Source organism: Hypanus sabinus, chromosome 11, assembly GCF_030144855.1.
Source record: "Hypanus sabinus isolate sHypSab1 chromosome 11, sHypSab1.hap1, whole genome shotgun sequence".
Classification (NCBI taxonomy): domain Eukaryota; kingdom Metazoa; phylum Chordata; class Chondrichthyes; order Myliobatiformes; family Dasyatidae; genus Hypanus; species Hypanus sabinus.
In genome coordinates this window covers 89,876,199-89,903,176 of record NC_082716.1, presented here as the reverse complement: position 1 = coordinate 89,903,176, position 26,978 = coordinate 89,876,199, and the positions used below count along the sequence as shown (strand labels likewise).

Sequence of the window (26,978 nt, the reverse complement as noted above, 5' to 3'; positions counted from 1 at the left end):
TCATAAGGGGCTGCCTGATTAACCAGTGGCCTAAATAACCAGAATCGCTGTATACTTAAGAATATGCATGCATGCCAGTACATATGTATATTACATAAATATGCATATTTATGTTTTTGTGTTAATGGAAGTGCAATATTATAAATTCAGATATTAGAATTGTACAGTATGGAAATATGCTCTTTGGCTCGATTTCTCCATGCCAGCCAAGATGCTTATTTAAGTTCATCTCAGTTGCCTACATCTGGCCCATATATCTCTACACCTTTCTTATCCATGTATCTGTCCAAGTGATAATTTCTAACATTTTAAATGTATTGATAAACACCAGCTCCAGTGGCCACGTTTTGTATAACACAACCCTCTGTGTGGAAAGTTGCCACTCAAATCCTCTATAAATCTTTCCCCTTAAAATTTTAGAAACTGACCAGTATTTGTTTAAAAATACTAAATATACTGTAGTTTTCACTTCAAAGTAAATTTATTATCAAGGTATGTATGTCACCAAACACTATCCTGAGATTCATTTTCTTGCAGGGATTAACAAAGTACAGTCAAATTAATGAAAAACTACACACGAAGACTGCAAATTGTGCAGACACAAAAAGAAACTAATAATGATAATAAAAACAACACATAAATAAATAAATAAACAAACAAACAAACAAACAAACATGAGTTGTGGAGTCCTGAAAGTGAGGCCAGAGTTTGTGTTCAATGGTCAGTTTTGTAGTGAACGAAGATGTTCAGGATGCTTCAGGAGCATGATGACTGAAGAGTAATAACTACTCCTGAACCTGGCGGTATGGGACCCAAGGTACTTGTACCTCTTTCATGATGGTAGCAGCAAGAAGAGTGCATTGGCCAGGATAGTGGCGGTCCTTGATGATGGATGCTGCTTTCTTACTTTAGTACTCTTTGTTGATGTGCTCAATGGTAAGGAGGATTTCCTGTGATGGACTGGGCTGTATCCACCACTTTCTGTAAGCTTTTCTGCTTTTGGACAGAGATGTTTCCACACCAGACTGTGACGCAACTGGTCAGGATATCTCCACTTGCATCTCTAGACATCTGTCAGAGTTTTAGAAGACATGCCGAATCTATGCAAACCTCTAAGGAAGTAGGGGTGCTGCCATGCTTTTTCAAATAGCATTTACATGTTGGCCCCAGGACATAGCACCTTCTGATATGATAATGCCCAGGAATTTAAAGTGATTGACCTTTTCTACCTCTTATCCCCTAAGAATCAAGTAAGTAAAGCAGGGGCTAAGCACACAGCCTTGTAATCGCACCTGTGCTGATGTTGTTTGCGGAGGAGATGTTGCTGTCAATCCAAACTGACTGGGATCTACAAGTGAGGAAATCGAGGATCCAAGTACATAAGGAGATATTGAGGCCTAGGACTTAGGGCTTATTGATTGGTTTTGCAGAAATTATAATGTTAAATGCTAAGCTATGGTTAATGAAGATGCCTTTGCTTTTCATTGGTCAAAGTGGAGACAAAAGGTATTGAGCTCATCTGGGAGCTCGATACCTTTTGTCATTTATGTCATTTGGTTTTGCTTTATAGGAGATGATGGCATTCAAGCTCTGCCACAGTTATCAAGCATCCTTCTGTGTTTTGTTTGGTCCGATATTGTCACTTTGAATGTGACACAGCTTTCTGGTAGTCATACCAGGACTTTTTGTCATTCCCTGGGTTCCAGACTTGATCACAACCATTTTAGCTCCCTTGCGGATCTCTTGGTTCACCCAAGGCTTCTGGTTATGAATGACTGAGTTATTTAGTGGCTACACACTCATCCACGGATGTCTTTATAAAGTCCATGACAACCGCAGCATATATAACCATATAACAATTACAGCACGGAAACAGGCCATCGGCCCCTCTAGTCCGTGCTGAACGCTTACTCTCACCTAGTCCCACCTACCTGCACTCAACCCATAACCCTCCATTCCTTTCCTGTCCATATACCTATCCAATTTTACTTTAAATGACAATATCAAACCTGCCTCTACCACTTCTACTGGAAGCTCGTTCCACACAGCTATCACTGAGTAAAGAAGTTTCCCCTCGTGTTACCCCTAAACATTTGTCCCCTCTCAACTCATGTCCTCTTGTTTGAATCTCCCCTACTCTCAACCTGCCCACATCAACTCTATCTATCCCCCTCATAATTTTAAATTCCTCTATCAAGTCCCCCCTCAACCTTCTATGCTCCAAAGAATAAAGACCTAACTTGTTCAATCTTCTCTGTAACTTAGGTGCTGAAACCCAGGTAACATTCTAGTAAATCCTCTGTACTCTATTTTGTTGACATCTTTCCTATAATTCGGTAACCAGTAATTCGGTACACAATACTCCAAATTTGGCCTTACCAATGCCTTGTACAATTTTAACGTTACATCCCAACTCCTATACTCAATGCTCTGATTTATAAAGGCCAGCATACCAAAAGCTTTCTTTACCACCCTATCCACATGAGATTTCACCTTCAGTGAACTATGCACCATTATTCCTAGATCACTCTGTTCTACTGCATTCTTCAATGCCTTGCCATTTACCATGTATGTCCTATTTTGATTAGTCCTACCAAAATATAGCACCTCACACTTATCAGCATTAAACTCCATCTGCCATCTTTCAGCCCACTCTCTGCAAGCTTTGAAAACCTACTTCATCATCCACAGTGCCACTTATCTTAGTATCATCTGCATACTTACTAATCTACTTTACCACCCCATCATCCAGATCATTAATGTATATGACAAACAACATTCAGGTCCTCTGATGTGTCCTGGAACATGGCCCAGTCCACTGACTCAAAGCAATCCCATTGCCGTTCCTCTGCCTCCTGTGACCACCTCTTTGTTGTGCCTACCTCTGGTGCCTTGCTCATTAGCTTCTGCCTGTACGTAGGTAGGAGGACAACACAATGATTAAATTTCCTGAAAGGATGGAATGGTAGGCATTCCTCATCACAGTATAAAAGTGGTCAGGTGCATTGAGACCCCTGGTGCTGCAGGTGATATGTTGTTGATTGGGCAGACATTTCTTCAACAAGCCTGACTGAAGTTCCTGGCAATTATATGTGTAAGGTGTTGCGGTAGGCAGTTTCTTGTTTGGTTATCACGGCACTCGATACATAGAAGATACAAGTAGGAGAGAAAGGACTGCAAGCAAATGTGCAGTTTAAACTGGCACCATGGTTGACACTGACACTGTTCCTGTGCTGTGCTTCTATGTTCCAGAGAACTACCTTGATCATTATGTTATTCAGCCCAGAATGAGACTGATAATCTGGGAAATGAGCTGCACTATGTCACTGCACTGTTTTTTGTGCACTGTATGCAGTCCAGTGTAGGTCTGTAGTCTAGTGTAGCTTTCTCTGTGTTTTTTATTATGTACTTCAGTCTAGTTTTTGTACTGTGTCATGTAACACCATGGTCCTGAAAAAAATTGTCTCATTTTTACTATGCACTGTACCAGCAGTTATGGTCGAAATGACAATAAAAGTTGACTTGAATTGACTTGACTTGAATAGGAAAACACACACGAGAAACAGTAACCAGCATTGTGATGAGATTGGTAGTGGAAAACAAATGGAGAAATTTCAAGTAAATTTACCTTCACCGCGATGAAGATAATCTGGCTCGAACAAGATGGAACCAAGACCAGCAAATAAGATTGTTGCCAAACAATGGGAGACACTGGAAACAATGTTTCAAATGCAGGCTATGCTTTTTTCCATGAGAGGCAAGGAATAAGGACCAAAGTATAGTTGACAAGAGAGACATGATTGAACAAAATAAAAAAAGGGGGGGGGGGGGTAATGATACTTGCCAGATGAATAATACATGTGAAAAATTTCATGTGAACATAGGAAGCAGAGAAAGGAGATGATTAAGATAAGGCAGGCAAGGTTCAAAAATAGGATAGCAATTTTGTAGACATGTGCATGAGCCAGTAGTAAAGGAGGGGGTATACATATGTATGAAGAGGGAAATAAATACAAGAAGTGAAAAGGAGTGGAATTCACTTAATAACCTCTATCAATTTTTACTAAGGAAGAGAATCCTGCCAATATCTTGTTGGAAATGGAATTAATGGAGATAACTGAAGATAATGGATAAAGTGGATATGGCAATTTTAGGCTGTTTGGTTTAATGGAAAGCTTCTAGAAAAAACTAAAAGGCATTTAAATTAACAAAGGAGACCCATCATGGATTTGCTGAAGGCAAACTGTGTCCAGCTGACTTGAATAAAATTTTTCATCTGGTAATAGAGAATGTTGATGAAGGAAATATTGGTTCTATGGATTTCAAAGTGCATTTGGTACAATACACTAAATGAAATTGTCAGCTCTTGGAATAAAGAATGGCAGCACGGATAACAAAAAACTGGCCTAAGGGCAGAAAACAAAATGATGGTGAACAGATTTTCTTCCAGACTGGAGGATATTGTTCCAGAAGTTACTGTTTGCATTTCATCTTTAATTTGATATTTATAAGTTGGATATAGGCACAGGAGGCAACACACCCAAGTCTGCAAATGCCACTAAACAGCTTTAACAATGAGGAGAATTATCGTGTACTGCGAGAAGACACAGATAGACTGGCAAAACAGGTACATGTGACAGATAAAATTTAATACAGAGAAACGTCCTGCATATTCCCTGAAAGAATGAAGATCCACATGTGGCTGAATGGCATAGTTCCAAAGGGCTTCCAAGAATAGAGAAATATGCTTGAACATGTTTATTAACCTTTGAAAGCAACAGGAAATATTGACAGCCCTGGGCTTCATGAATTGAGACAAAATAAAAGAGAAGAAGAGTCATGCTGAATCTTTAGAACCCTCAACTAACCATGTTTTACTACACATGGAGAGATTTACTGAAGTGCTCCAGGCTTGAGAAATATCCGCTACATGATTAAGATGGATAAGCCTGGGAATAAAAATGACTGAGAGAAGAATTGTTGGAAGAATATGCAATCATGATAGATTTAGATGAGGTAACAGAGATACTTCAATGACAATACAAGTAAATGCATTTAAGGATTCAGGACAATTCGACAAGGGAGAGCAGGCATGTGATGGCTGAAATAATACCAGTGGCAGTAAGAGAGGGAAGATACTCCTAGAGAAACATTGCAAAGAACAGACAGACAAAGCAACACACTCAAAATGCTGAGGAACTCAGCAGGTCAGTCAGCATCTATAGAATTCAATAAACAGTTGATGATTCAGGTGAGACCCTTCTTCAGGACTGTAAAGGAAGTGGGAAGACGCCAGAAGAACAGATAGATATTGTTCAAAAACAATAATTTGCTACTGGCAGTCCTCAGGTTAGAACAGGGTTCAGTTCGTAACTGAGATGTTAGCAAGTTGGTGCGTGCGAGATTATCACAGAAACAACTGTGACGGAGCAAGCAGGGACAGGAAGAGCAGCTACCAGACAGATTCACTCACTCAGTGAGTGAGCGAGTAAGTGAGTATGCACAGTGCTCCTAGCTCTACTCTGCTCAACCAAGTTACCAATTAGTGGGGAAAAGAAGACATCTGGAAATGTATTATGGCAACTGCAGCTGGTGAATCCATCCTACCAGTCTTCCAAATGCTTGTTTTATGTACGAGCTGTCCCTAAGTTGGGCACTCAAAACCTCGGGAGTCTTGTAGTTACCCCTGAAGGCCAATAAATGATTAATTTTCACCTCTATTTCATTAGAAATAAATATTACTTATTAATAAATTACTACATCTAGCTCTGGTCTGAAGGACAGGGGCTATCAGCAAACACAGTATCAATGGAAAGGTGATTTTTATTATATTTCAGCAATGTTAAGAAGATAAACATGGGATACTTGGGCTTTTGTTTTTTGAATAAGAGAGCCTAGGAGATACTCTAAAAGAAACACTAAGATCGTTTCTAAATGAAGCTTCAATGGAACTTAATCCCTTGGAGGTAATGGAAACACTTTCAGCTTAATTATTGCAGAAAAGGTGAGTGCAAAAAGATACTGAGAAATAAGTGGATTTTCAAGCATAAGCCTTCCGAAAGGAAATTTCTGATCATTATTGTTTTAAAGCACTTTGAGCAAAGAGAAATAGTCCAAGGCAGATCACATGACATTTACCACACTACAATCAGACATTGTGGCATAAAAATATCGATGACCTAAAGCTCGGTTAAGAGGTTTTTTTTTCTTGAGGGTCTTAAAACGGGAGAGAGAATTATAAGGTTATAAAGGGAATAAAAACAAGCAATTCATCAGATGCTGGAAATTCAGAGCAACACACACACAAAATGCTGGAGAAACGCAGCAGGTCAGGCAGCATCCACGGAAGGAACAAACATTCGTGCTTTGGGCCAAGACCCTTGATATAGGAGGGAGAAAGAAGGAAAGCCAGAATAACACAAAGGAGCAAGGGTAAGAGGAAGATGTACAAGCTGGCAGGTGATTGGTAAAGCCAGGTGAGGGGGAAGGTGTGTGGTTGGGGGAGAGGGGTGGTGAAAAGCTGGAAGGTGATAAATGGAAGAGATAATGGGCTGCAGAGGAAGAAACCTGATAGAAGAGAACAGTGAACCATGGGAGAAAGGGAAGGTAGAGGAGCACCAGAGGGAGGTGATAGTCAGAGGAAGAGAAAGAGTCAGAGGGAAGCCAGAATGGGGAATGGAAAAAGAGATGAGGGAGGGGGTAGAAATTACAGGAAGCCATGTTCTTGCCATCTGGTTGGAGGCAAATGAGAATGGAATGAGGTGTTGCTCCTCCAATCTGAATATGGCCTCATCATGACAGTCGATGGATATATTGTAATGGGAATGGGCGGCCACTAGGAAATCCTACAGGTGTAGCAGATATAGGGAGGCTGCTCAATGAAATAGTCTCCCAATGTACATCAGGTCTCACCAATCTAGAGGACACTGCACCAGGAGCACCTGATACAATAGATGAACCCAACAGACTCACAAGGTGATGTATCACCTCACCTCTTACACCAAGCTTTAGGTCACCTATGCTTCTGTGTTTCAGTGTCACATTGTTAAAGGGAGTTTCATTACTTAGGGCATAGGCAGCTGAAAATATTGTTAATTGTGAACTGATTTAAAAAAAAATCGGAAAGAAACGAGAATAATAAGATCGTAACAAATTGTAAGACTGGAGGGGTTACAGAGGCAAGACAACAGAAAAATTTGAAAATTACAATGAACATGTTAAAATCAATAAATGTCTGAAGAGAAGCAATGAACATTACTGAGAATACAGGGAGGCCTTTTGGCCCTTCTTGGCTGTGCTGAACCCTTTTTCTGCCCAGTTCCACTGACCTGCACCTGGGCTGTATCCGTTAGCAAGATGAGTTCTAAGGATTCGGAAAAGCCTAAAAGAGTGCGAAGGGTGTTACACTTAGCATAAAACTAGACATAATTAAGCGTTTTGATCGTGGTGAACAAAGTAAGGACATAGTGAGTTTGGCTAAGGGTTTGTGGAAGTTGATGAAGATGATGTTGAAGAGGTTTCGACATCCCATGACCAAGAACTGAGAGATGAAGAGTGGATGAAGAGGAAAGGATAACAATTGAAGCCAAACGCAGTAGCGAATGGCCCGAAAGTGAAGACGTCCAGGAACTGAACAGGAAGCAACTGCGTGAGATTTTCACTGTGATTGACAACGCTGCAATGATTGCAGAAAAGTATGACTTCGATTTTTAAAGGGTACGTAGGTTTAGGGCATATTTGCAGGATGGTTTGAGTACTGACAAAGAACTGTATGATAGAAAAATGCGCGAGGCTAAGCAGTCAAGCATACTGTCATTTTTCAAGCCTTCTACATCAGCCACAGCAGACGATGAAACTCGACCTTTGACATCGAGGCAGGCAGACATAGAAGAAGGTGACCTGCCTGCCATGATGGAAACAGATGACGATGAGATGACACCCCACTCTCCCACCACCCCAACCTCCGACGACTCAGCCTAACACACCATCATCAGTGTGCTTGCTCTCTTCTTGATTCCGGTAAGTGAAACTACACTGTACATACATTATTTCTACTTTATATAGGCTGTGTATTTTTATTTGTTATTTGGTAGCTTCATAGTTTAAAGGTTACTGGAAAGATTGTTTCTACTGGGAGCGCCTGCGCCATGTGTTTCCCCCGTGAGTGCTTTGCGCCGTGTGTTTTTGCCACAAGTGCTACCGAGAGCACTTGTGTGAGATTTTTGCTGCAGTGGACAGTGCTGCAATAATTGCAGAAAAGTATTCCTACATTATTTATCAGATCATTCCTGCTTTTACTATATGTTACTGTTATCATAGGTTTTATGCGTTATTTGGTATGATTTGGTAGGTTATTTTTTGGGTCTGCGAATGCTCACAAATTTTTGCATATAAACAAATGGTAATTGCTTCTTCACTTTACGACATTCCAGCTTACGAATCATTTCATAGGAATGCTCTACCTTTGAATGGCAGGGGAAAACTGTATAGACAAGGACTGGACATGACATGAGGATCAAAGAGTGAAGAGTTAATTAGCAACGATAGGGGCAGGGGTAAATGATGTTACTAGATGATGATAATACCAAATATTGAATAAAGGCATTGATCGGCCTGAAAAGAGGAAACTATTTGTTCTACTAGTTAACATAAAGGTCATGAAATAATTTGGGTAACACTTTTGTATAAATAAGTCATGACAACACTTGGGGAAGATAAGACTGAAGAAAGTACAAGAGGAATTAGGCGAATAACAAGTTCAGATTTACAGTATGGTTTTAAAAAAAGGTTTTTGGTAGTGGTTGGCAGCAAGCACTTTATGACCCAGAACAATTCTCACAGATCTGATTTGACACAAACAGCACATTTTGAAGTCTGTTTCAATGTATATGTGACAAATAAATCTAATCGTCATCTCTTTTTTGGTGAAGAATGGATTCATTTAACTACAAGTAGATACCACAGGAGCAGAAGGCATTTTAAAGAAACAGAATTGAAGAAATTAGTTTCAGGCGATTGAGCTTGGAGAGGAGGTCAGCAATATACGTACACCCAATTTTTCCCATTCCTTCTATTGCCTTCATGTGAAAAGTATGCAAACATTACTTTTAAGTTTGCTGAAAATAAGATTATGACCCTACTATGTACAAAGCTGCTAATATAAATCTGAATTCAATATTTTATTGTGTAATGCCAATTACTTATCAGGGTTAGAGGTGGGAAAAGGATAGATGAAAGGACGAACAATTACTTAGTAGCCAATATCTTATATTCTCAGTTACGTTCTGTGTTTGTGCTCTCTTGAATTTCATTAAATGCTACTTTGGACAATATAGGCATTACTATTCCATTATGAGAAATAAGGATCTGTATGCAAGAAAAAAAATTAAGTTAACATGGCATACCTGGCTAGTTTTCCTTCTCGATAGGTTCTGCCCCATGGATGTCTGTGTTTTTGCATTGGCCAGATGTCAGGTAGCCACAGTGTGACCGATCCTTCCATTATAAGCCCATCTGCACATGCGGGTTCAGATTCCCTGCAGTAGTAGCATTTTCCATAGAAGCAGCTATTGTTCCCTTTAACAGTACAGTAAGTCATTAAGGCATATAAAGAAAAAGTGTAATTTTATTTAAAAACAAGCTACAGCATGAATGGAAATCAGAAAGCCAAGCAAAACTACCAAATTTCCTTGATTTTAACATCATGGTTCATCCTCAAGTCAGTTTTCCTCCTTGACCTCTGTATAATCCAATTCCCATTGTGCCCAAAATTTTAGTGTTAAATCTACTTAGTGACTGATCATTCACAGCACTGTTTAGTGAAAACTTTCAAATTAAATCCAATTATCTCTGTGTAGAAATTTCTTATCTTCTTCCTCACTGTTTATTCCTTATCCTGAAACTACACTTACTGATAAACAAAGTGCAGTAATAAAATAGTACAATCATCGCTACAGTTAAAAAAAACAATTCCTTTCGGATCCAGAAAGACATGCCTAAATAGTGTCCTATCCAGGTGGATAATAGAGGATAGAAAATGGATGAACGAACTGTGTTTAACAGTGTCAAGTGGTGAGATGGATACGGATAGTTAGATAATCTTACTCATTTTCACAAATATTAAAAGATTTTCACAAACAGTGACATGTTGGCATACAGGAGTCAGACAGATCAGCTGGTTGAGTGGTGTCACACCAACAAGCTTGCAATCAACATCAGTAAGACCCAAGAATTGACTGTGGACTTCAGGAAGGGGAAGTTGAGGAACACACAGCTGCCCTCATCAAAGGGTCAGCAGTGGAAAGAGTGAGCAGTTTCAAATCAATATCTCTAAAGATCTATCCTGGAACTAACATACTGATGCAACTATATTTCATCAGGAGTTTGAGGAAATTTGGTGCTGTGGAGAGCATTCTAACTGGTAATGTCAACATCTGGCATGGAGGGGCCAATGCACAGGGTTGGAAAAGCTGCAGAGGGTGATAAAGTAAGCCAGCTCCATTGTGGGCACTAATTTCCCCACCATTGTGGATATCTCCAAAAAGTGATGCTCCAAAAAGGCTGCATCCATTATTAAGACTCCCACCACCCAGGACATGCTCTCTTCTCATTAGGACCAACAGAAGGTACGAGCCTGAAGACATACACTCAACATTTTAGGAACAGCTTCTTCCTCTCAACCATCAGATTTTGGAATGGACAAAGAACCCATGAGCACTACCTCACTATTATTGCTTTCTTTCTGCATATTTTTACATATTTTTACATATTTAATCCAACATTTTACATATATTTCTTATTGTAATTTATAGTATTTTTATGTATTGCACTGCACTGTTGCCACAAAACAACATATTAAACAACATACGTCAGTGATAATAAACCTGATTCTGATTCAAATATCATTTAACAATTTTGATCAAAGCTGTGGCATAAGTAAAAACGGACTGGAGGAATTCAGACAAGTTTATCTGGTAAGATGGGCAAAAAAACACAGATCAGGAAATTTGAGAGGACTTTGAAGGACTTTGAGAGGAAAGAGTCGATGGAGCAATTTGCATTGATGTAGGGGCAGTATTTTTTTTAATGAAGAAGGATAATTAAAGCAGATTTGAAGGATAGATAAGATTGTAGAGAGAATAATTAACCATGCCAACTAACAAGGAAGCCAGGAGAGAAGCAAGGTGGTGAATGGAGGAGTTGGAATAGAGTTGAGGAATTAGAAGATGGGTGTCACAGAACATATTAGTTCAGAAACAGAAAGAGAAAAATGGAGCAAAAAGACAAAAAATTGAGGCTTGGAGCCAAAATCATCCAAGTTAATTTATTCTGACTGATAATTTTCTGAAAGTGGAAGGCAGGGGCACTAATACTCTTTGATTTCAAAACAGGCCCACTATTCTTATAGCCTAATAATCTTGCCAGATTCAGAACTTAATTTGCGCAGGACAAATGTCTGCCCTATCCTTGGGCAATTTCCTAATCATTTCAGCCCAATCGTACTACAGAATTAAGAAAATCTTTAATGTTACCTTGAATTAAACAGTGGTTCTTACCTACTGTGAGGAAGGTGCTCAGAAGCTGCTCAGATGCAACTGGTTTTATCTCTGTATTTAGGTTTACGTATCTCCCAACAACTACTGGAGCACGCCGCAATCCTAAAATCCTGTGGGGGGAGAAAACAGCAGCAGAATGGTTATCCCAAATGTAAAACTTCCATTAAAAGCTAGACCTTTAAAATAATTGAATTATTGTGAAATTGCTATCATGGCTGGGAGGAGGAATCAGTTCACAAAAAAATTGCACTAGTCAAGTAAGCAGATTTGTCAGTCAGTTATATTTCACCAGCTCAAGTTTTAGTCCAGGCCACACACTTCAATTCCACAGACAACTCCCACTCCAATATGTCTGTCCATGGCCTCCTCTACCGTCAAGATGAGGCCACACATAGGTCGATGGAGCAACACCTTATCTCCTGCCTAGGTAGCCTCTTACCTGCCGGCATGAACATACAACTCACAGACCTCCGCTGATACCCCTGCCCCCCCCCTTACCCCAACCCTATCTATAATTTTAGTCTGGTTCTTTTTCTCTCTCTTTTTCCCCCCTCACTATAATCTCCCCCCAGCCCTACCATTCTTTCTCTTTTTGTGTTGCCTTTATGGCAGTTATTTAGTTTATAATATTTTCGCTTAGTAATTCATTTGTTAGTATTTTCTAGTTAGAATTAGAAGTGTTTAAAGTATATTCATTGCCTGTAAAATATATCAGCATGCGATGACATCACATCCGGTTTCGCCGCGTCTTGGGGGAAAATACCGGTTTGAGATCAACGCGAGGGCGGGGACTCGCACGAGGCAGACCCGAGCAGAGGTTGTTTGCAAGCATTAGAAATCACAGTGAGAGCAACGCTGTAAGTTAATAGATAATCGATATGTTGAATTAAAATGTGAACGCCGATCCTGTTAAAAGTAATGACCGTCGATAATGTTTATGTTTTCGTTAGTTAAAGAGTTGCGGATAGTTTGCATTGAAGTGTATTTAAAGCAGTCAATGGCGTAGGTAACTTCTGCCTGTATGCTGCACTTTAATGTAATGTAGTTATAGTTACTTTTAGGAGTATTTGCAATGTAAATGTGATATCAAGAAGGGAACAAATACTGTATCAATCTTGTATTGTTTTATCAACAGTTTTCACCATATGTTAATGTGAAGAGTGAACAGTAAATGGTTAATCTTACTGCGACCTTGTTTCATTGACTATGGTTTATCTCGGCGTTTAATTCGGCGTTTCATTACACCCGAGCGAGAACGCTACACCTTTATTTCCCATAATTCTCCACCTTCCCCTAGCCCATTTCCCTCCAGCCTATCACTTCCCAGCTCTCTACCTCATCCCTCCCCTCACTTCTTATCCCCCCCCTCGACCATTCCATGTTACTTCACTCCTGATGAAGGGTTTTGGCCCGAAATGTCGTCACTACCTCCTCCCATAGATGCTGTCTGGCCTGTTGAGTTCTGCCAGCATTTTGTGTTTTTGTTTATACTATTTGGGAATCTCGTTCTCGCCCACAGAATCTCCAGTCGGTTCCCCTATCTACAAATCCCCTAGACTCACAGTTCCCTTCTTCTCCCCCCTCCCCTTCTGAGTAACAGAGGGAGACTCAATGCCAGAGACCTGACCACTGTGACTTTCCTCTGTTAGGCCATCCCTTCCTGAAAGTATCCAAACTGTTGTTGAAGGGGATGGCCACAGGGTTACTCTGCACTGGCTCCTTAATGCCCTTACCATTCCTGTCACTCAGTTTCCTATGTGCCCTTTATCAATAAACACTTTTAAAAATAGTACCATCAGACTTCAACGGACCTCTCTATCTTTGCCGGTAAGTGATCCAGTTACGGGAATTTCATAACAAAATTGGGGTTCTCGTCTCGAGATTTGAAACCAAATTGGGGAGCCAGTGAATCGGGCTTGTAAGTCTAAACTTGGATCTGGTATGCGGGTAGCCAGACGGGAAACCAGCAAAGATGGACGTGGATGAATTTATAAAAAACCCGACTCTGGAGGCTCTAGAGGCGGCCACCAAATCAGACTTGGTAAATTTGGCGAAGGGGTTAAACCTCGCAGAGGTGAGGTCGTCAATGAAAAAGCAGGAAGTGCGAAGGGCCATAACTCAGTATTACATCCAGAAGAATGTGTTTGCAGCTGAGGTATTGGAAAATATCCCTGAAAAGGTACCAGCTAGTGGGGCAGCTCAGTTATAGTTGGAGAAATTAAGGTTGGAACATGAAATTAAGTTAAAGCAGGGGAGGGAGGGAGAGAGGGAGGGGGAGAGGGAGAGAGAGGGAGAAAGAGGGGGAGAGAGAGAGAGAGAGAGAGAGAGAGAGAGAGAGAGAGAGAGAGAGAGAGAGAGAGAGAGAGAGAGAGCCAACAAACAAAGGGAGCATGCACTCCAGCTAAAGGAGTTAAAACGGGATCAGGAGCTCCAGCTAAGGGCGTTAGAGGTGAAAAGCGAGCAGGAAAGAGCTGAGAAGCAAAGAGAGCATGAACTTCAGTTAAAAAAGCTGGAAACAGCTGAGAAGGAGAAGGAAAGGGCCGAGAAGGAGAGGGAGGCAGAGAGACAGAGGAAACATGACTTGGAGATGGAGAAGTTAAAGCAAGAGGAACACGGTCAGGGGTCAGACCAAGAGGAGTTAGTCGGGCGTTGAGGTTAGTACCCCCGTTCGAGGAGACGGATGTTGATAGTTATTTCTTGCTTTTTGAAAAGGTGGCAGTGAATCAGGAGTGGCCCAGAGTACAGTGGGTGGCGTTGTTACAAAGTGTGTCAAAAGGGAAGGCACAATGGGCATATGCGGCGTTGTCCATGGAGGAGGAGAGTTATGACAAAGTAAAGGCGGCCATTCTCCGGGGTTACGAGCGAGTACCTTAAGTATATAGACAAAAGTTCAGAAATTTACGGAAAGGGTGGAATCAGATGTACACCGAGTTTGCCCATGAGAAGGGTGTGCTCTTGGACCGTTGGTGCACCGCAGAAATAGTGGACGAGGATTATGGGCATCTCAGGGAGTTAATTTTGATTGATGAATTTAAAGGTTGTGTTTCGGAGGATATCCGGATGTATTTGAATGAGAAGCCGATAAGTCCATCTCAGAATTTGCTAGGTTCGCAGATGAATATGCCCTAACCCACAAGAAAAAGTCTTCCTCGAATAAAAGTTCCCAGAGAGATCGTGGGAACGATCGAGAAAGTCCGCCGGCTGAGGCAGAGGTCCCGCCGGGAGCTAGTGGTAAGGTTGAGGGGGAAAGGCCAGACGGCCAGAGATTTCAGGGCTTGACCTGTTTTAATTATGGGAAGAGCGGGCATGTCGCGTCTCGGTGCTTTGCTCCGAGGAGGGAGATGGGAAAAGGGAAAGCAGCAGTCCCTCTCAGATGTGCAGTGGTAATCAGTAAATCGACAAGAGAGCCCCGGGTAGACAGAGTACGAGAAGGGTCTGAGACTTGTCTGTCACACGGAACCGTGTCTTTGAGGAAGGGGGACCCACCAATTCCCGTACGAATCTGGAGAGACATGGGGGCTGAGCTGTCATTGATCAGCAGTAAGGTACTAGAATTTGGTCGGAAAACGGGAATGGTAGCGGTGAGGGGAATAAGTAAAAGGATATAGAAATGGTGGCCTTACATGAGGTCATTATGGATTGTGAGCTGGTGTCTGGACCCGTTGAAATAGGGGTGCCATCAAAATTCCCGAGAACTGACGCGGACGTCCTTCTTGGTAACAATTTAACAGGTGGTAAGGTTTGGGCAGCCATGACGAGGACCGGCCGGCCGGTGAGTGTTGAGGCTCCGCCCCTAGAGTCCCAGATCTATCCCGCATGCGCAGTCACTCGCAGCATGTCGAGAAAGGCAGCTGAGAACGAGAGCAGTTTAAATCTGGCCAGTTTTGATTTGGCCGAAACGTTTCTACCGACCCTGTACCACAAGGTTTAGAGGGTGGTAAAACGAAGAGTAGTAAAGTGAAAGAGGGTAAGGGAGCGGAGGTAGATCTGCCCTTAGCGAGGAGAAAGGTCCTAGAGGCAGAAAATAAAGATGAGGAACCGCTAGAGCGGTTAAGAGGTCCAGAGTTGGACAGGGATGATCTGTCTGGTTTGGCAGAACTGTTTGAAGAAGTTGAAAATTCTAAAGGTGTTCCCGATAATGAAATGAGGGCAGCCCTAGATGAAAAGGGTGCCTTTACCTCGAAGCAGTCTGCTGGTTTGGCAGATGAGGTTGTTTCAGCCCGCGGGGTTGAGTGTACTCCGGAAGGGAGTTGCCCAGAGAGTACCTGGCAGGATCGGGGGAACTTAGAATTTGAAAAGGGTACGGGTATTGAAAGCCTGGAAGAGGCCAATGTCCCGTTTGAGTGTGTCCAAGATGGGGATGCACGTGGTACTGAACCTAGTAACGGAGCTCAGAAAAGGTCTGAGGTATTTGATTCAGTGGAACGGGACGGCCATCCTGGTGGGTCAGATAGACTTGGTTCAGTGAAAAAAGGGTTAACCTTGGTAACAGTGGGAAGTGAGAGTTCCCAGGTGTTTGTGCTCGAAGGTGTGTTCAAACTTAATGCGGAGCTCAAAAATGAGGAGTTAATTATTATTATTGAAGGAAAGTCTGTAGTTCCCAAGTCGAATGAAGAAATTTTAAACCCGGCAGATCGCTTACAGAGTAAACTGGGAGATAGCGGGGGCCCCCCACTCTAATGTTATGCCAGGATGTGGTGTGAAGAGGCCGAATTCGAAATGCTGCTTGAACAAAGAGTTCGAATTAAAAACTAATAGCCTGAAGGGTCCTGAGGAGAGGGCTAGCCACCAGTGTAAAATTAAAGAATTGGGTGGAAATGGTCTAAGTTTGGGACACGGTGTTGATAAAATAACCCCTATGAAAAAGGCGGGCGGGAGTTTACCTCACCAGATTACTCAAGTTCCCCACGTGGGAACTCACCGGAAAAGAGGCGACGGTTAATGGGGATGCCATTTTAAATAGCAAAGCAGGTTGTACGGGATTTCGCCAAAGCCTGTGAATAATAAAGACAACCCCCTTGGAAGCCTGCCTGTTAAGTTGAAAACGACCGAAAAGATTAATATTCGCATAAACTTTTGTAGATGCACGTAAGCTAAGATCACAACTCCTTAGTTTTGTTGCTGAAGAAAAAAAAAATAGGTGGTTATTAAGTTGAAGTCTGATGCCACAAGACTTTAGTAAGGTACAAGATGTTAAAATATTAAAGGAAATGCCACTGTACTCGTTAACCGTTTGGATGCTGAACTGAATGTATCACTGTATTACTCTGTAGAAAAAAAACTTTTGTATTGTGTTAGATTCTAACACCCTGTAAGACACTGTACTACTTCGTTTCACCGCTGGTGAAAACGCTTTGAAGAAAGGGGGTGTTATGAATGTACCACAGCTCTGAGGGGCCGAAGGGTGCGGGGTAGTCCCCTCCTTTGTGAGAATCACAAGAGCATTATTGGGTTGGGTCAGAGGACCCAGGAAATGAGAGAGAGACATGGCCATTGTCTCCTGGAGACAACGTTTGTGGATGGTGGACTATGCCACGTGCAAGCCCTCGGGCAAAGTGGGCTGGTTGAGAGAGAGATTGCATCACCCCAACCTGATTGACATCTACTACCCTGCGAGTTAAGATAAAAGAGGGGCTGTAGGCACAGCTCCTCAGACGCACCAGAAGAAACACTAGCAATCCCGTAATACTGGGAAGCCATTTGAAGGAAGCCACATGCGTTCGGTTCCCTTGCCTGGGAGCTGGTGGCTGGTACCACGGAAAACGACTTGGAACTAACAACGGGGAACCAACTCCACCGACTCAACGGATTGGCCTCAATAAAAGACACGGGCAAGTTTAAAACCGTCTCTCTTAAACCCAAAGAGCTGCAGCTTGAAAGGACAGTGACTTTTATCTTTCCATCGGACAATACAATATCCCCTAGACAAATGATAGAGCTATTGCTTATTGATGATTATTATTATACCCGCGGTTTTAGATTGAGTAGTGACGATGTATATTATCTGTATGTTTGCATTAATCTTCTTTTTGTGCCCTTTATCAATACTTTTAAAAATAGTACCATCAGACTTCAACGGACCTCTCTATCTTGGCTGGTAAGTGATCCAGTTACGGGAATTTTGGAACAGGAGCAATTACCAAAAAGATCGGTGCAAAATCCTTTCATGACGGCGCCCCAACAACCACACACACACACACACACACACACACACACAAAACAGCTGGGTAACCAGGGTATAATGTTTGCGTGCAATGATTTATTTTTACATTTTAAAAACCTGCTCATTATACACCTGTCCACTTCCGAGACCCACAGAGGCCCATCAGGACCAGACAACTTATTCAACTGCTATGACCAAGATTGCAAAAAACTATAGACATAGTTCAGCATATCAAGGAAATCAACCTCCCCTCCATGGACTCTGTCTACATTGCTGCTGAATCAAATTCATTGACCTTTGTACCAGGTGACTCAACCTCTGGAAACAGCCTGCTTGTCTGCAAGCTGTTCAGAGAGCAGTGTGTTATCATTAAGTATTACGCTCATGAAAAGGAAAACTGCAGATGTAAATCAATAGTTCAAATGTTGTAAATTAAAATCTACTTTTTTTCCCAGTGAATAAAACTAAAAATAAAAATAAAAGTGCCGGGGTTAGGACTGAGCTTAAGTTACCACTTAATGCACTTTAGTAAACTATTTAAGAACTTTTTAAAAGCTATTTATTAATGCTTTTTGGGAGGGTGATTTTAGATGCATATCATATTTATACTGAGTTAAATACTGTATGTAATTAGTTTTGCCACAATAAGTGTATGGGACACTGGAAAAATGTTGAATTTCCCCGTGGGGATGAATAAAGTATCTATCTATCTATCTAATAAGTGCAAAACAAAATACAACAGGTGCTGGAAATGTTGAGTGAAGACAGAAATAGCTGGAAATCCTCAGGTCAGATTGCATATTGGAAAGATGAACATTTAACATTAAAGGTCAATGGCCTTTAATCAAACTGGAAAAAAGTTAAAAATTAAACCATTTCTAAGAAGAAAAAAAGCAAAAAAAAACCCAAAAGGGAACTATAGGTGGGTTGGCATTGGTGTGTAGATTGAATGATTGAAAGATTCGTTCTAACAATTGACAGGGCCCTCAAACATGATAGAGATGAATTCTTGATCTCTCAATCTGCCTTGTCAAGGCCCTTGCACTTTATTTGTCTCCCTGCACGGTAACCTTCCTGTAACTGTAACACTGTAGCGGTGTGCTACACGCAACGCTGAAATAACGACATGGAGTCGGTAAACTGCAGTTAAAGAAGATTTTACTCGAACCGCGGCTTCGCTTTAAAGCCTCCCTGATCCCGTCCTCCCCGGGCGCAGATGCTGTAAGAGGCACGTAATCACAGTCCCGCGCGGGCTTTTCCCTTTGTTAGTGAAGCAGACCTGGCGCCCTTTTGGGACTGGCCTTTATGCCGGCACGCTGGCTATTTGTGAGCCGATGAGTGCGCTAGGACGTGGGTCGCCACATAACCCCCCCCCCCCCCCCCAGAACCGGCGATATACCCCCCAATGTCCACAGTCTGGGCCGAACCCTGTTTGGGAGGCCGGCCTCTGCACCGCGGTGCCGGAAACTTGACCAGTTGCGCCAAGTCCACATGGGCTGGTTTGAGTCGGTCCACCATGAAAACCTCCTCTCTCCCCCCAACGTCCAGCACGAACGTGGACCCGTTGTTCCTGAGCACCGTAAACGGCCCCTCGTAGGACCGTTGCAGCGGTGGCTGATGCCCGCCCCTTCATACAAACACAAACTTACAGTTCTGCAGGTCTTTGGGTACGCAGGTCGGGTTCTGCCCATGCTGCGAAGTGGGTATGGGGGCCAGGTCACCAAGCCTCTCGCGTAGTCTGCCCAAGACTGCTGCAGGTTCTTCCTCTTGCCCCCTCGGGGCCGGTATGAACTCCCCGGGGATGACGAGGGGTGCGCCGTACAACAACTCGGCCGACGAGGTGTGCAGATCGTCTTTGGGCGCCATGCGGATGCCAAGTAGGACCCAGGGAAGCTCGTCCACCCAGTTAGCTCCTCTTAGGCGGGTCATGAGAGCTGACCTTAGGTGACGGTAGAAACGCTCCACCAGGCTGTTCAACTGTGGGTGGTAGGCAGTACTGTAGTGCAACTGTGTCTCCAAAAGACTGGCCATAGCTTACCACAGGCTGGAGGTGAACTGGGTGCCTCTGTCGGAGGTAATTTGGGCTGGTACACCAAAGCGGGTCACCCAGGTGGCGATCAGTGCCCGGGCGCAAGATTCAGAGGTGGTGTCGGTGAGCGGGATCGCCTCTGGCCATCTTGTGAACCAGTCCACGATAGTCAGGAGGTGCTGCGCTCCGCGCGACACTGGCAGTGGGCCCACGATATCCACATGAATGTGGTCGAAACGCCGGTGGGTGGGGTGGAATTGCTGCGGCAGAACTTTGGTGTGCCACTGCACCTTGGCCGTCTGGCAGTGCATGCACGTTCTGGCCCATTCACTGACTTGCTTGTGGAGACCGTGCTAAACGAACCTGCTGGAGACCACCCGGATGGTTGTCCTGATGGAGGGGTGCGCTAAGTTATGAATGGAGTCGAAAACACGTCGCCGCCAAGGTGCCGGGACAACAGGACGGGGCTGGCTGGTGGCGACATCACAGAGTAGGGTCCTCTCACCTGGGCCTACGGGGAGGTCCTGGAGCTGCAAACCGGAGACTGCGGTTCTGTAACTCGGGATCTCCTTGTCTGCTTGCTGCGCCTCTGCCAGTGCCTCAAAGTCTACCGCTTGGGAAAGCGGCATGAATGTTAGGGCAAGAGAGCGCGTCCGCCATGACATTGTCCTTACCCGAGGCGTGCCGGACATCCGTCGTGTATTCAGAGATGTAGGACAGATGGCGCTGCTGGCGGGACGACCAGGGATCAGACACCTTCGTGAACGTAAAGGTAAGCGGCTTTTGGTCCGTGAACGCGGTGAAGGGCCTACCTTCTAAGAAGTACCTGAAATGCCAGATTGTCAGGTATAGCGCCAACAGTGCCCGGTTGAAAGCACTGTATTTGAGCTTGGGTGGCCGCAGGTGTTTGCTGAAAAAGGCCAGGGGTTGCCAGCGACCCGCAGTGAGTTGCTCCAGAACCCCACCGACGGCCGTGTTCGATGCGTCCACTGTGAGGGCGGTAGGGACGTCCATTCTGGGGTGCACTAGCATCATGGCGTTTGCCAAGGTTTCTTTCGTTTTAATGAAAGCGGCGGCAGACTTCTCGTCCCAGGTAATGTCCTTGCCCAGACCCGACAGCAGGGCGAACAGGGGGCGCATGATTCGGACAGCTGAAGGGAGGAAGCGGTGGTAGAAATTTACCATACCTACGAATTCCTGAAGGCCTTTGATCGTGGTGGGTCAGGGGAAAGTGGCGGACCCCATCTACCTTAGCGGGCAGAGGGGCTGCCCCGTCTTTAGTAATCCTGTGGCCCAGGAAGTCAATGGTATCGAGTCCGAACTGGCATTTGGCGGGGTTGATTGTAAGACCGTACTCACTCAGTCGGGCGCAGAGTTGACGGAGGTGGGACAGATGCTCCTGACGACTGCTGCTGGCTATGAGGACGTCGTCCAAATAGTTGAATGCGAAGTCCAGGTTGCATCCCACCATGTCCATTAACCACTGGAACGTCTGTGTGGCATTCTTCAGGCTGAACGGCATGCGGAGGAACTTGAAAAGGCCGAACGGGGTGATGAGTGCCGTGTTGGGGACGTCGTCCGGATGCATCGGGATTTGATGGTATCCCTGGATGAGGTCTACCTTGGAGAAGATCCATGCGCCGTGCAAGTTCGCTGCAAAGTCCTGAATGTGTGGCACAGGGTAGCGGTCCGGTGTGGTAGCCTCGTTCAGCCTGCGGAAGTCGCCGCATGGTCTCCAGCCCCCTGTCGCTTTGGGCACCATGTGCAGGGGGGAGGCCCATGGGCTGTCGGACCGCCGGATGATCCCCAATTCCTCCATCCTCTTGAACTCCTCCTTCGCCAGTCGGAGCTTGTCCGGGGGAAGCCACCGAGCGCAGGCGTGGAGGGGTGGTCCCTGGGTCGGGATGTGGTGCTGTACGCCGTGCCTGGGCATGGCTGCCGTGAACTGCGGTGCCAGAACCGATGGGAAATCCACCAGGACTCTGGTGAAGTCGTTGTCGGACAGCGTGAGTGTGGGGCTGGCAACTGGGCTTCTCCCAGGGAGAATGTCTGAAAGGTCTCGGCGTGGACCAGTCTTTGCCTTGGCAGGTCGACCAGCAGGCTGTGAGCCCGCAAAAAATCCGCACCCAGAAGTGGTTGGGCTACGGAGGCCAGTGTGAAGTCCCACGCGAACTGGCTGGAGCCGAACTGTAGCTGCACCGTACGGGTGCCGTAGGTCCTTACTGTGTTGCCGTTCATGGCCCTCGGGGGGGGGGGGGGGGCCCGGTGCCCTGTTGCGGGTGTCGTAACTCGTTGGAGGTAAGACGCTGATCTTGGCGCCGGTGTCGACAAAAAAGGCATCCCGACCGCTTGTCCCACACTTACAGGAGGCTATCCCGATGGCCAGCCGCCATAGCCATCAGCGGCGGCTGGCCCTGGCGTTTCCCGGGAACTTGCAGGGGGGGCTACAGCGGCAGGCTTCTGCGCCCCACCGCTGGTGGTAGAAGCACCATTGTTCGTTGGGCTCCTCACCCCTGCCTCTGGGGTTAGCGGGCTCTGTGGCCGGGCCGGGTCTGGTTTGCTGCTGGGAGTGTGGCTTGGTGATCTGTGCGGCGGACACCCCACTCACCTTCTTGGCGTTCCACAGCAAGTCCGCCTGGGCTGCCACCTTCTGGGGGTCGCTGAAATCCGCGTCGGACAGCTGCAGGCGTATGTCCTCGGGCAGCTGCTCCAGGTATGCCTGCTCAAACATGAGGCAGGGTTTGTGTCCACCAGCCAGAGACAACATCTCATTCATTAAAGCCAATGGAGGTCTGTCTCCCAAGCCATCCAGGTGCAGTAAGCGGGCTGCCTGCTCATGCCGTGAGAGTCCGAAAGTCCTTATGAGCAGGGTTTTGAATTCCGTGTACTTGCCGTCCGCTGGGGGAGACTGTACGAACTCCTCAACCTGGGCCGCTGTGTCCTGGTCGAGGGAGCTCACCACGTAGTAGTAACGTCTGTCCTCTAAGGTTATCTGCCGAACGTGGAATTGGGCTTCTGCTTGCTGGAACCACAGGTGAGGTCGAAGCGTCCAGAAGCTTGGCAGTTTCAACGAAACTGCATGAAGAGATGCGGCGTCGGTCATCACTTCAGGGTCACCAATTGTAGTGGTGTGCTACACGCAGCGCTGAAATAACGACATGGAGTCGGTAAACTGCAGTTAAAGAAGATTTTATTCAAACTTCGCGGCTTCGCTTTAAAGCCTCCCTGATCCCGCCCTCCCCGGGTGCGGATGCTGTAGGAGGCACGTATTCACAGTCCCGCGCGAGCTTTTCCCTTTGTTAGTGAAGCAGACCTGGCGCCCTTTTGGGACTGGCTTTTATGCCAGCACGCTGGCTATTTGTGAGCCGGTTCGAGTGCGCTAGGAAGTGGGTCGCCACAACACTATGTTTTGTGATTCTGCAGACGCTGGAAATATAGAAACAATACACACAAAATGCTGGAGAAACTCAGGTCAGGTAGCATCAATGAAAATGTTAAACAGTCGACATTTCGGGCTGAGACCCTTCTTCAAGACTGGAAAGGAAGAGGGGTGGGGGTGGGGCAATTTAATGGAGTACAAGCTGGAAGGTAACAGGTGAAGCCAGGTGTGTGTGGGGGAGAGGAATGAAGTAGGAAGCTGGGAAGTGATAGGTGGAAAAGGTAAAGAGCTGAAGAAGGTGAGGAGAGTGAACCTTGGGAGAAAGGAAAGGAGGAAAGGCACCAGGAGTAGGTAATAGGCAGGTGAGAAGAAGAGGTAAGAGGGGAGCCAGAGTACGGAATTGAAGATGAGGTCACCCTCAGGTAGGAGGGACACACCTGATATTCCATCTAGGTAGCCTCCAACCTGATGACATGACAACAATTTCTCCAAGTTCTGGTAATATTCCCCCTCCCTCGTCTTCAATTCTATACCAGGCATCCCTCTTTCTTCTTCTCCTCAGCCGCCTATCACCCAACCCTTGTGCTCCTCTTCCTTCCATTTCTCCCATGGTCCACTCTCCTCACCTATTGGATTCCTTTTTCTTCAGCCCTTTACCTTTTTTTTAACCTATCACCACCCAGCTTCATACTTCAGCCCTCTGCCCCACACACCTGGCTTCACCAATCACTTAAAAGCCTGTACTTCGTTCCTTCCCCCTTCCTTTCCGGTCCTGATGAAGGGTCTTGAGCCATAAAGTCAACTGTTCATTCCTCTCCTCTGGTGCTGCTTGACCTGCTATATTCTGCATGGTGTTTTTTTTCTCTGTTTTGTTCCTATCTTGATGTATCTATATTAAGAATGATCTGTCTGGATGTCACACAAGCTTTTTCCTGTATCTCAGTATATTTGACAACCAATTACCAATTCTAGCCGAGTGACAATTTACAACTTCATGAGATGCAGAACCCAGCAATAACTTATAATTTTACTGAGAGCAAGAGGTTCCTTTGTAATAGAGAAAAGTCATTGTACAGTGCCTGCCATACAAAACTTCCTAATTTTATGATTACATATAGTCTTTCTACAGAGTCTTTACTAAACTGTTCAATTCTTTTCCAATAATCTACTGCAAGTATATATTTAATGGCAGATTACAGTTCTCAGCCAAATCCAACCATCACCCAGAACAACCAGAGATTGCTACTACAACCCCCAAAACCTGAGAGTCCTTTGTTATTAACTGGAGAAAATTACACTGGGGATCTACTCCGTAACAAGGCAAAGACTCGAGAAATCAATTAATTACACAATATGATAGAGTTTGAAGACTGCATCTTTCGTATTGACATTCAATAACTTGCACTCATTCAAGATCTTTAAGACAATAATCTTTCTAATTATTCCTTTTAATAATTAAACAGTGCCAAAAGATTTAAACTTCACTTCACTGTTTACTGCATAGATCACTTGTTTTAAGTTCAGAAGTTCAAAGTAAGTTTATTATCAAAGTACATATATGTCGCTATATACCACCCAATAGAAACACCAGAATCAATAAAAGTCCGCACCCAATAGGACGGACAAACAACCAAGTTGCAAAAGACAACAAACTGTGCAGACACAAAATGAACCAAGAATAGACCAGAAATTGCTATTGTTTAACAATAGCGAGGCAGACTTAACCAGCATGTCCAATATTAACTCACATTTGATCATTTGGGTGTACTGTTGGACCATAATTAAAACCAAATAATGCAGTTTACTTGTTCCATTTTGCACATGGACAATATAAATGGGAACATGTTAAAGGTGTTACTACTTTTAAAGTAATTCTTATTTTGAGCAATATTGTGAAAGTTATGCAGTTTTGAGGAATTACAGTTGGCCCTCCATATCCACGGGGGATTGGTTCCGAGACCCCCCTCGGATACCAAACAACACGGATGCTCAAGTCCCTTATTTAACCTGTCTCAGTGCGTTTCACTTTAGGACCCAGCGGAACCCTGGACTTCATTTAACCTGTCTCAGTGCAGTGGACATTAGGACCCGGCAGCGCAGCTCTGAATCCGCAGTGTTTCTGTTCATGAAAATAAGGTGGAAGTAATAAAGCAAGCAGAAAGAGGTGAAATGCCATCAGTCATTGGAAAAGCGTTAGGCTACAGTCGGTCAATGATCGGAACAATTTTAATGGAGCATGTGAAAGGCCCTGCCCCGATGAAAGCTACAATTATTACTAAGCAATGCAGTGGTTTAATTATTGAAATGCATATGTTTCTTAAGTGTTTTATATGCATAGAAAGGTAAAATATGTACTATATACTAAGAAAAACGTATGACTAACTGACGCTAAATAATACCGGATGTACCTGTTCCGACTTCAAATCCGACTTAAAGACGGACTCATGAATGGAACTCATTCATAACCCGGGGACTACCTGTACTTTTAAGTCATTTCTAGATTACTTATAATACCTAATACAATGTAAATACTATGTAAATAGTTGTTATACTGTTTTGTTTAGGGAATAATGACAAGAAAATATAGTCTGTACATGCTCAAACAACGAGTGCTGGAGAGAGAACTTCCGGGTTTTCCCAATCCGTGCATGTGGATCCACGGATAAGGGGGGGGGGGGCTGACTGTACTGTAAAAAAAAACACTTTGGGGAAGAGTGCTCGATACATCGCGTGAATCAGACAAAACACACTTTATCCCTCTTCTGACTCCCATCCTCGAAGCAATTCCAAACCCAAGGCTATGCACCCTTTTTTCCTGATTAGTAATCTCTACTGCTAACTTGTGAAATACCTTCTGGCAATCCACGTATACCATGTCCAAAAATATTGCCAACCTCGTATTTGATTGATCTTCAAACGGTTCAACTAAATTTGACAAATACGAGCAACAGTGAACATAACATTGCAGACAGCATGGAGGAGTATTAAATTTTCAGGGCTGAAGTTAAAAACATAATTAGGAAGGTAAAGAGTGCATGAAGTAAGTATACTACTTCAGATACTATTGAGGGGGACAGCCTATGAGGGGAGAGCCACAGTGACTGGGTCTCTAGCACTGAGTCTGGTGCTGTGACTCAGAAGAGCAGAGAGATGAAGAGGTCTGCAGTGTTGATAGGAGATTCCATAGTCAGATCCTTGGAATCTTTTCTGGGGAAGGGAGGACCTGTACAAAAGGGACAGGTTACACCTGAACATGAGGGGGTCCAATATCACTGCAGGGAGGTTGGCTAGGTGGGTTTAAACTAATTTGGCAGGGGAATGGGAGCTAGAGTGATAGTGCTGAAGATGAGGTAGTTGGTTTGCAAACACAGGCCATGTGTAGTGAGACTCCTGACAAGGAGAGGCTGATGATAAGGCAAAATTGCAGTCAACAGGATTGATTGCAACGTAAAAGATGGACAAAATCGGAAAGTGTGACTACAGGACCGAAGGCATTATGTTTGAATGTATACAGTATACAGAATAAGATAACAAACTTGTTGCAGTTACATTGGCATGTTTGATGTAGACATCCTGAATCATGGCTGAAAGAAGATTATAGCTGGGAGCTTGATGACCATGGATACACATTGTAATGAAAGGATGCCATAGTGGGAAACAGACAGGAGGTTCTGTCCGCTTGATTGAGATACAAGTTCCCCCACTATCCGAAGGTAGAGTGTTCCTATGAAATGGTTTGTAAGCCGGAATGTCGTAAAGTGAAGAAGCAAATACCATTTATTTATATGGGAAACATCTGAGCGTTTGCAGACCCAAAAAATAACCTACCAAATTTTGCCAAATAACATATAA

At 44.3% G+C, this 26,978-nt stretch overlaps 1 protein-coding gene across 3 annotated transcripts in view; it reads right to left on the bottom strand.

Moving 5' to 3' along the window:
• fam20b (FAM20B glycosaminoglycan xylosylkinase) overlaps positions 1-26,978 on the bottom strand; it is a 141,935-nt gene that overhangs the window by 7,732 nt on the left and 107,225 nt on the right. For all 3 annotated transcript variants that reach the window (XM_059984878.1, XM_059984879.1, XM_059984877.1), the window contains exons 4-5: positions 11,556-11,665; positions 9,405-9,576 (exon numbers count right to left, since the gene is read on the bottom strand). In XM_059984878.1, the coding sequence (XP_059840861.1) occupies positions 9,405-9,576; positions 11,556-11,665 (282 nt within the window). The remainder of the gene's footprint in view (positions 1-9,404; positions 9,577-11,555; positions 11,666-26,978) is intronic.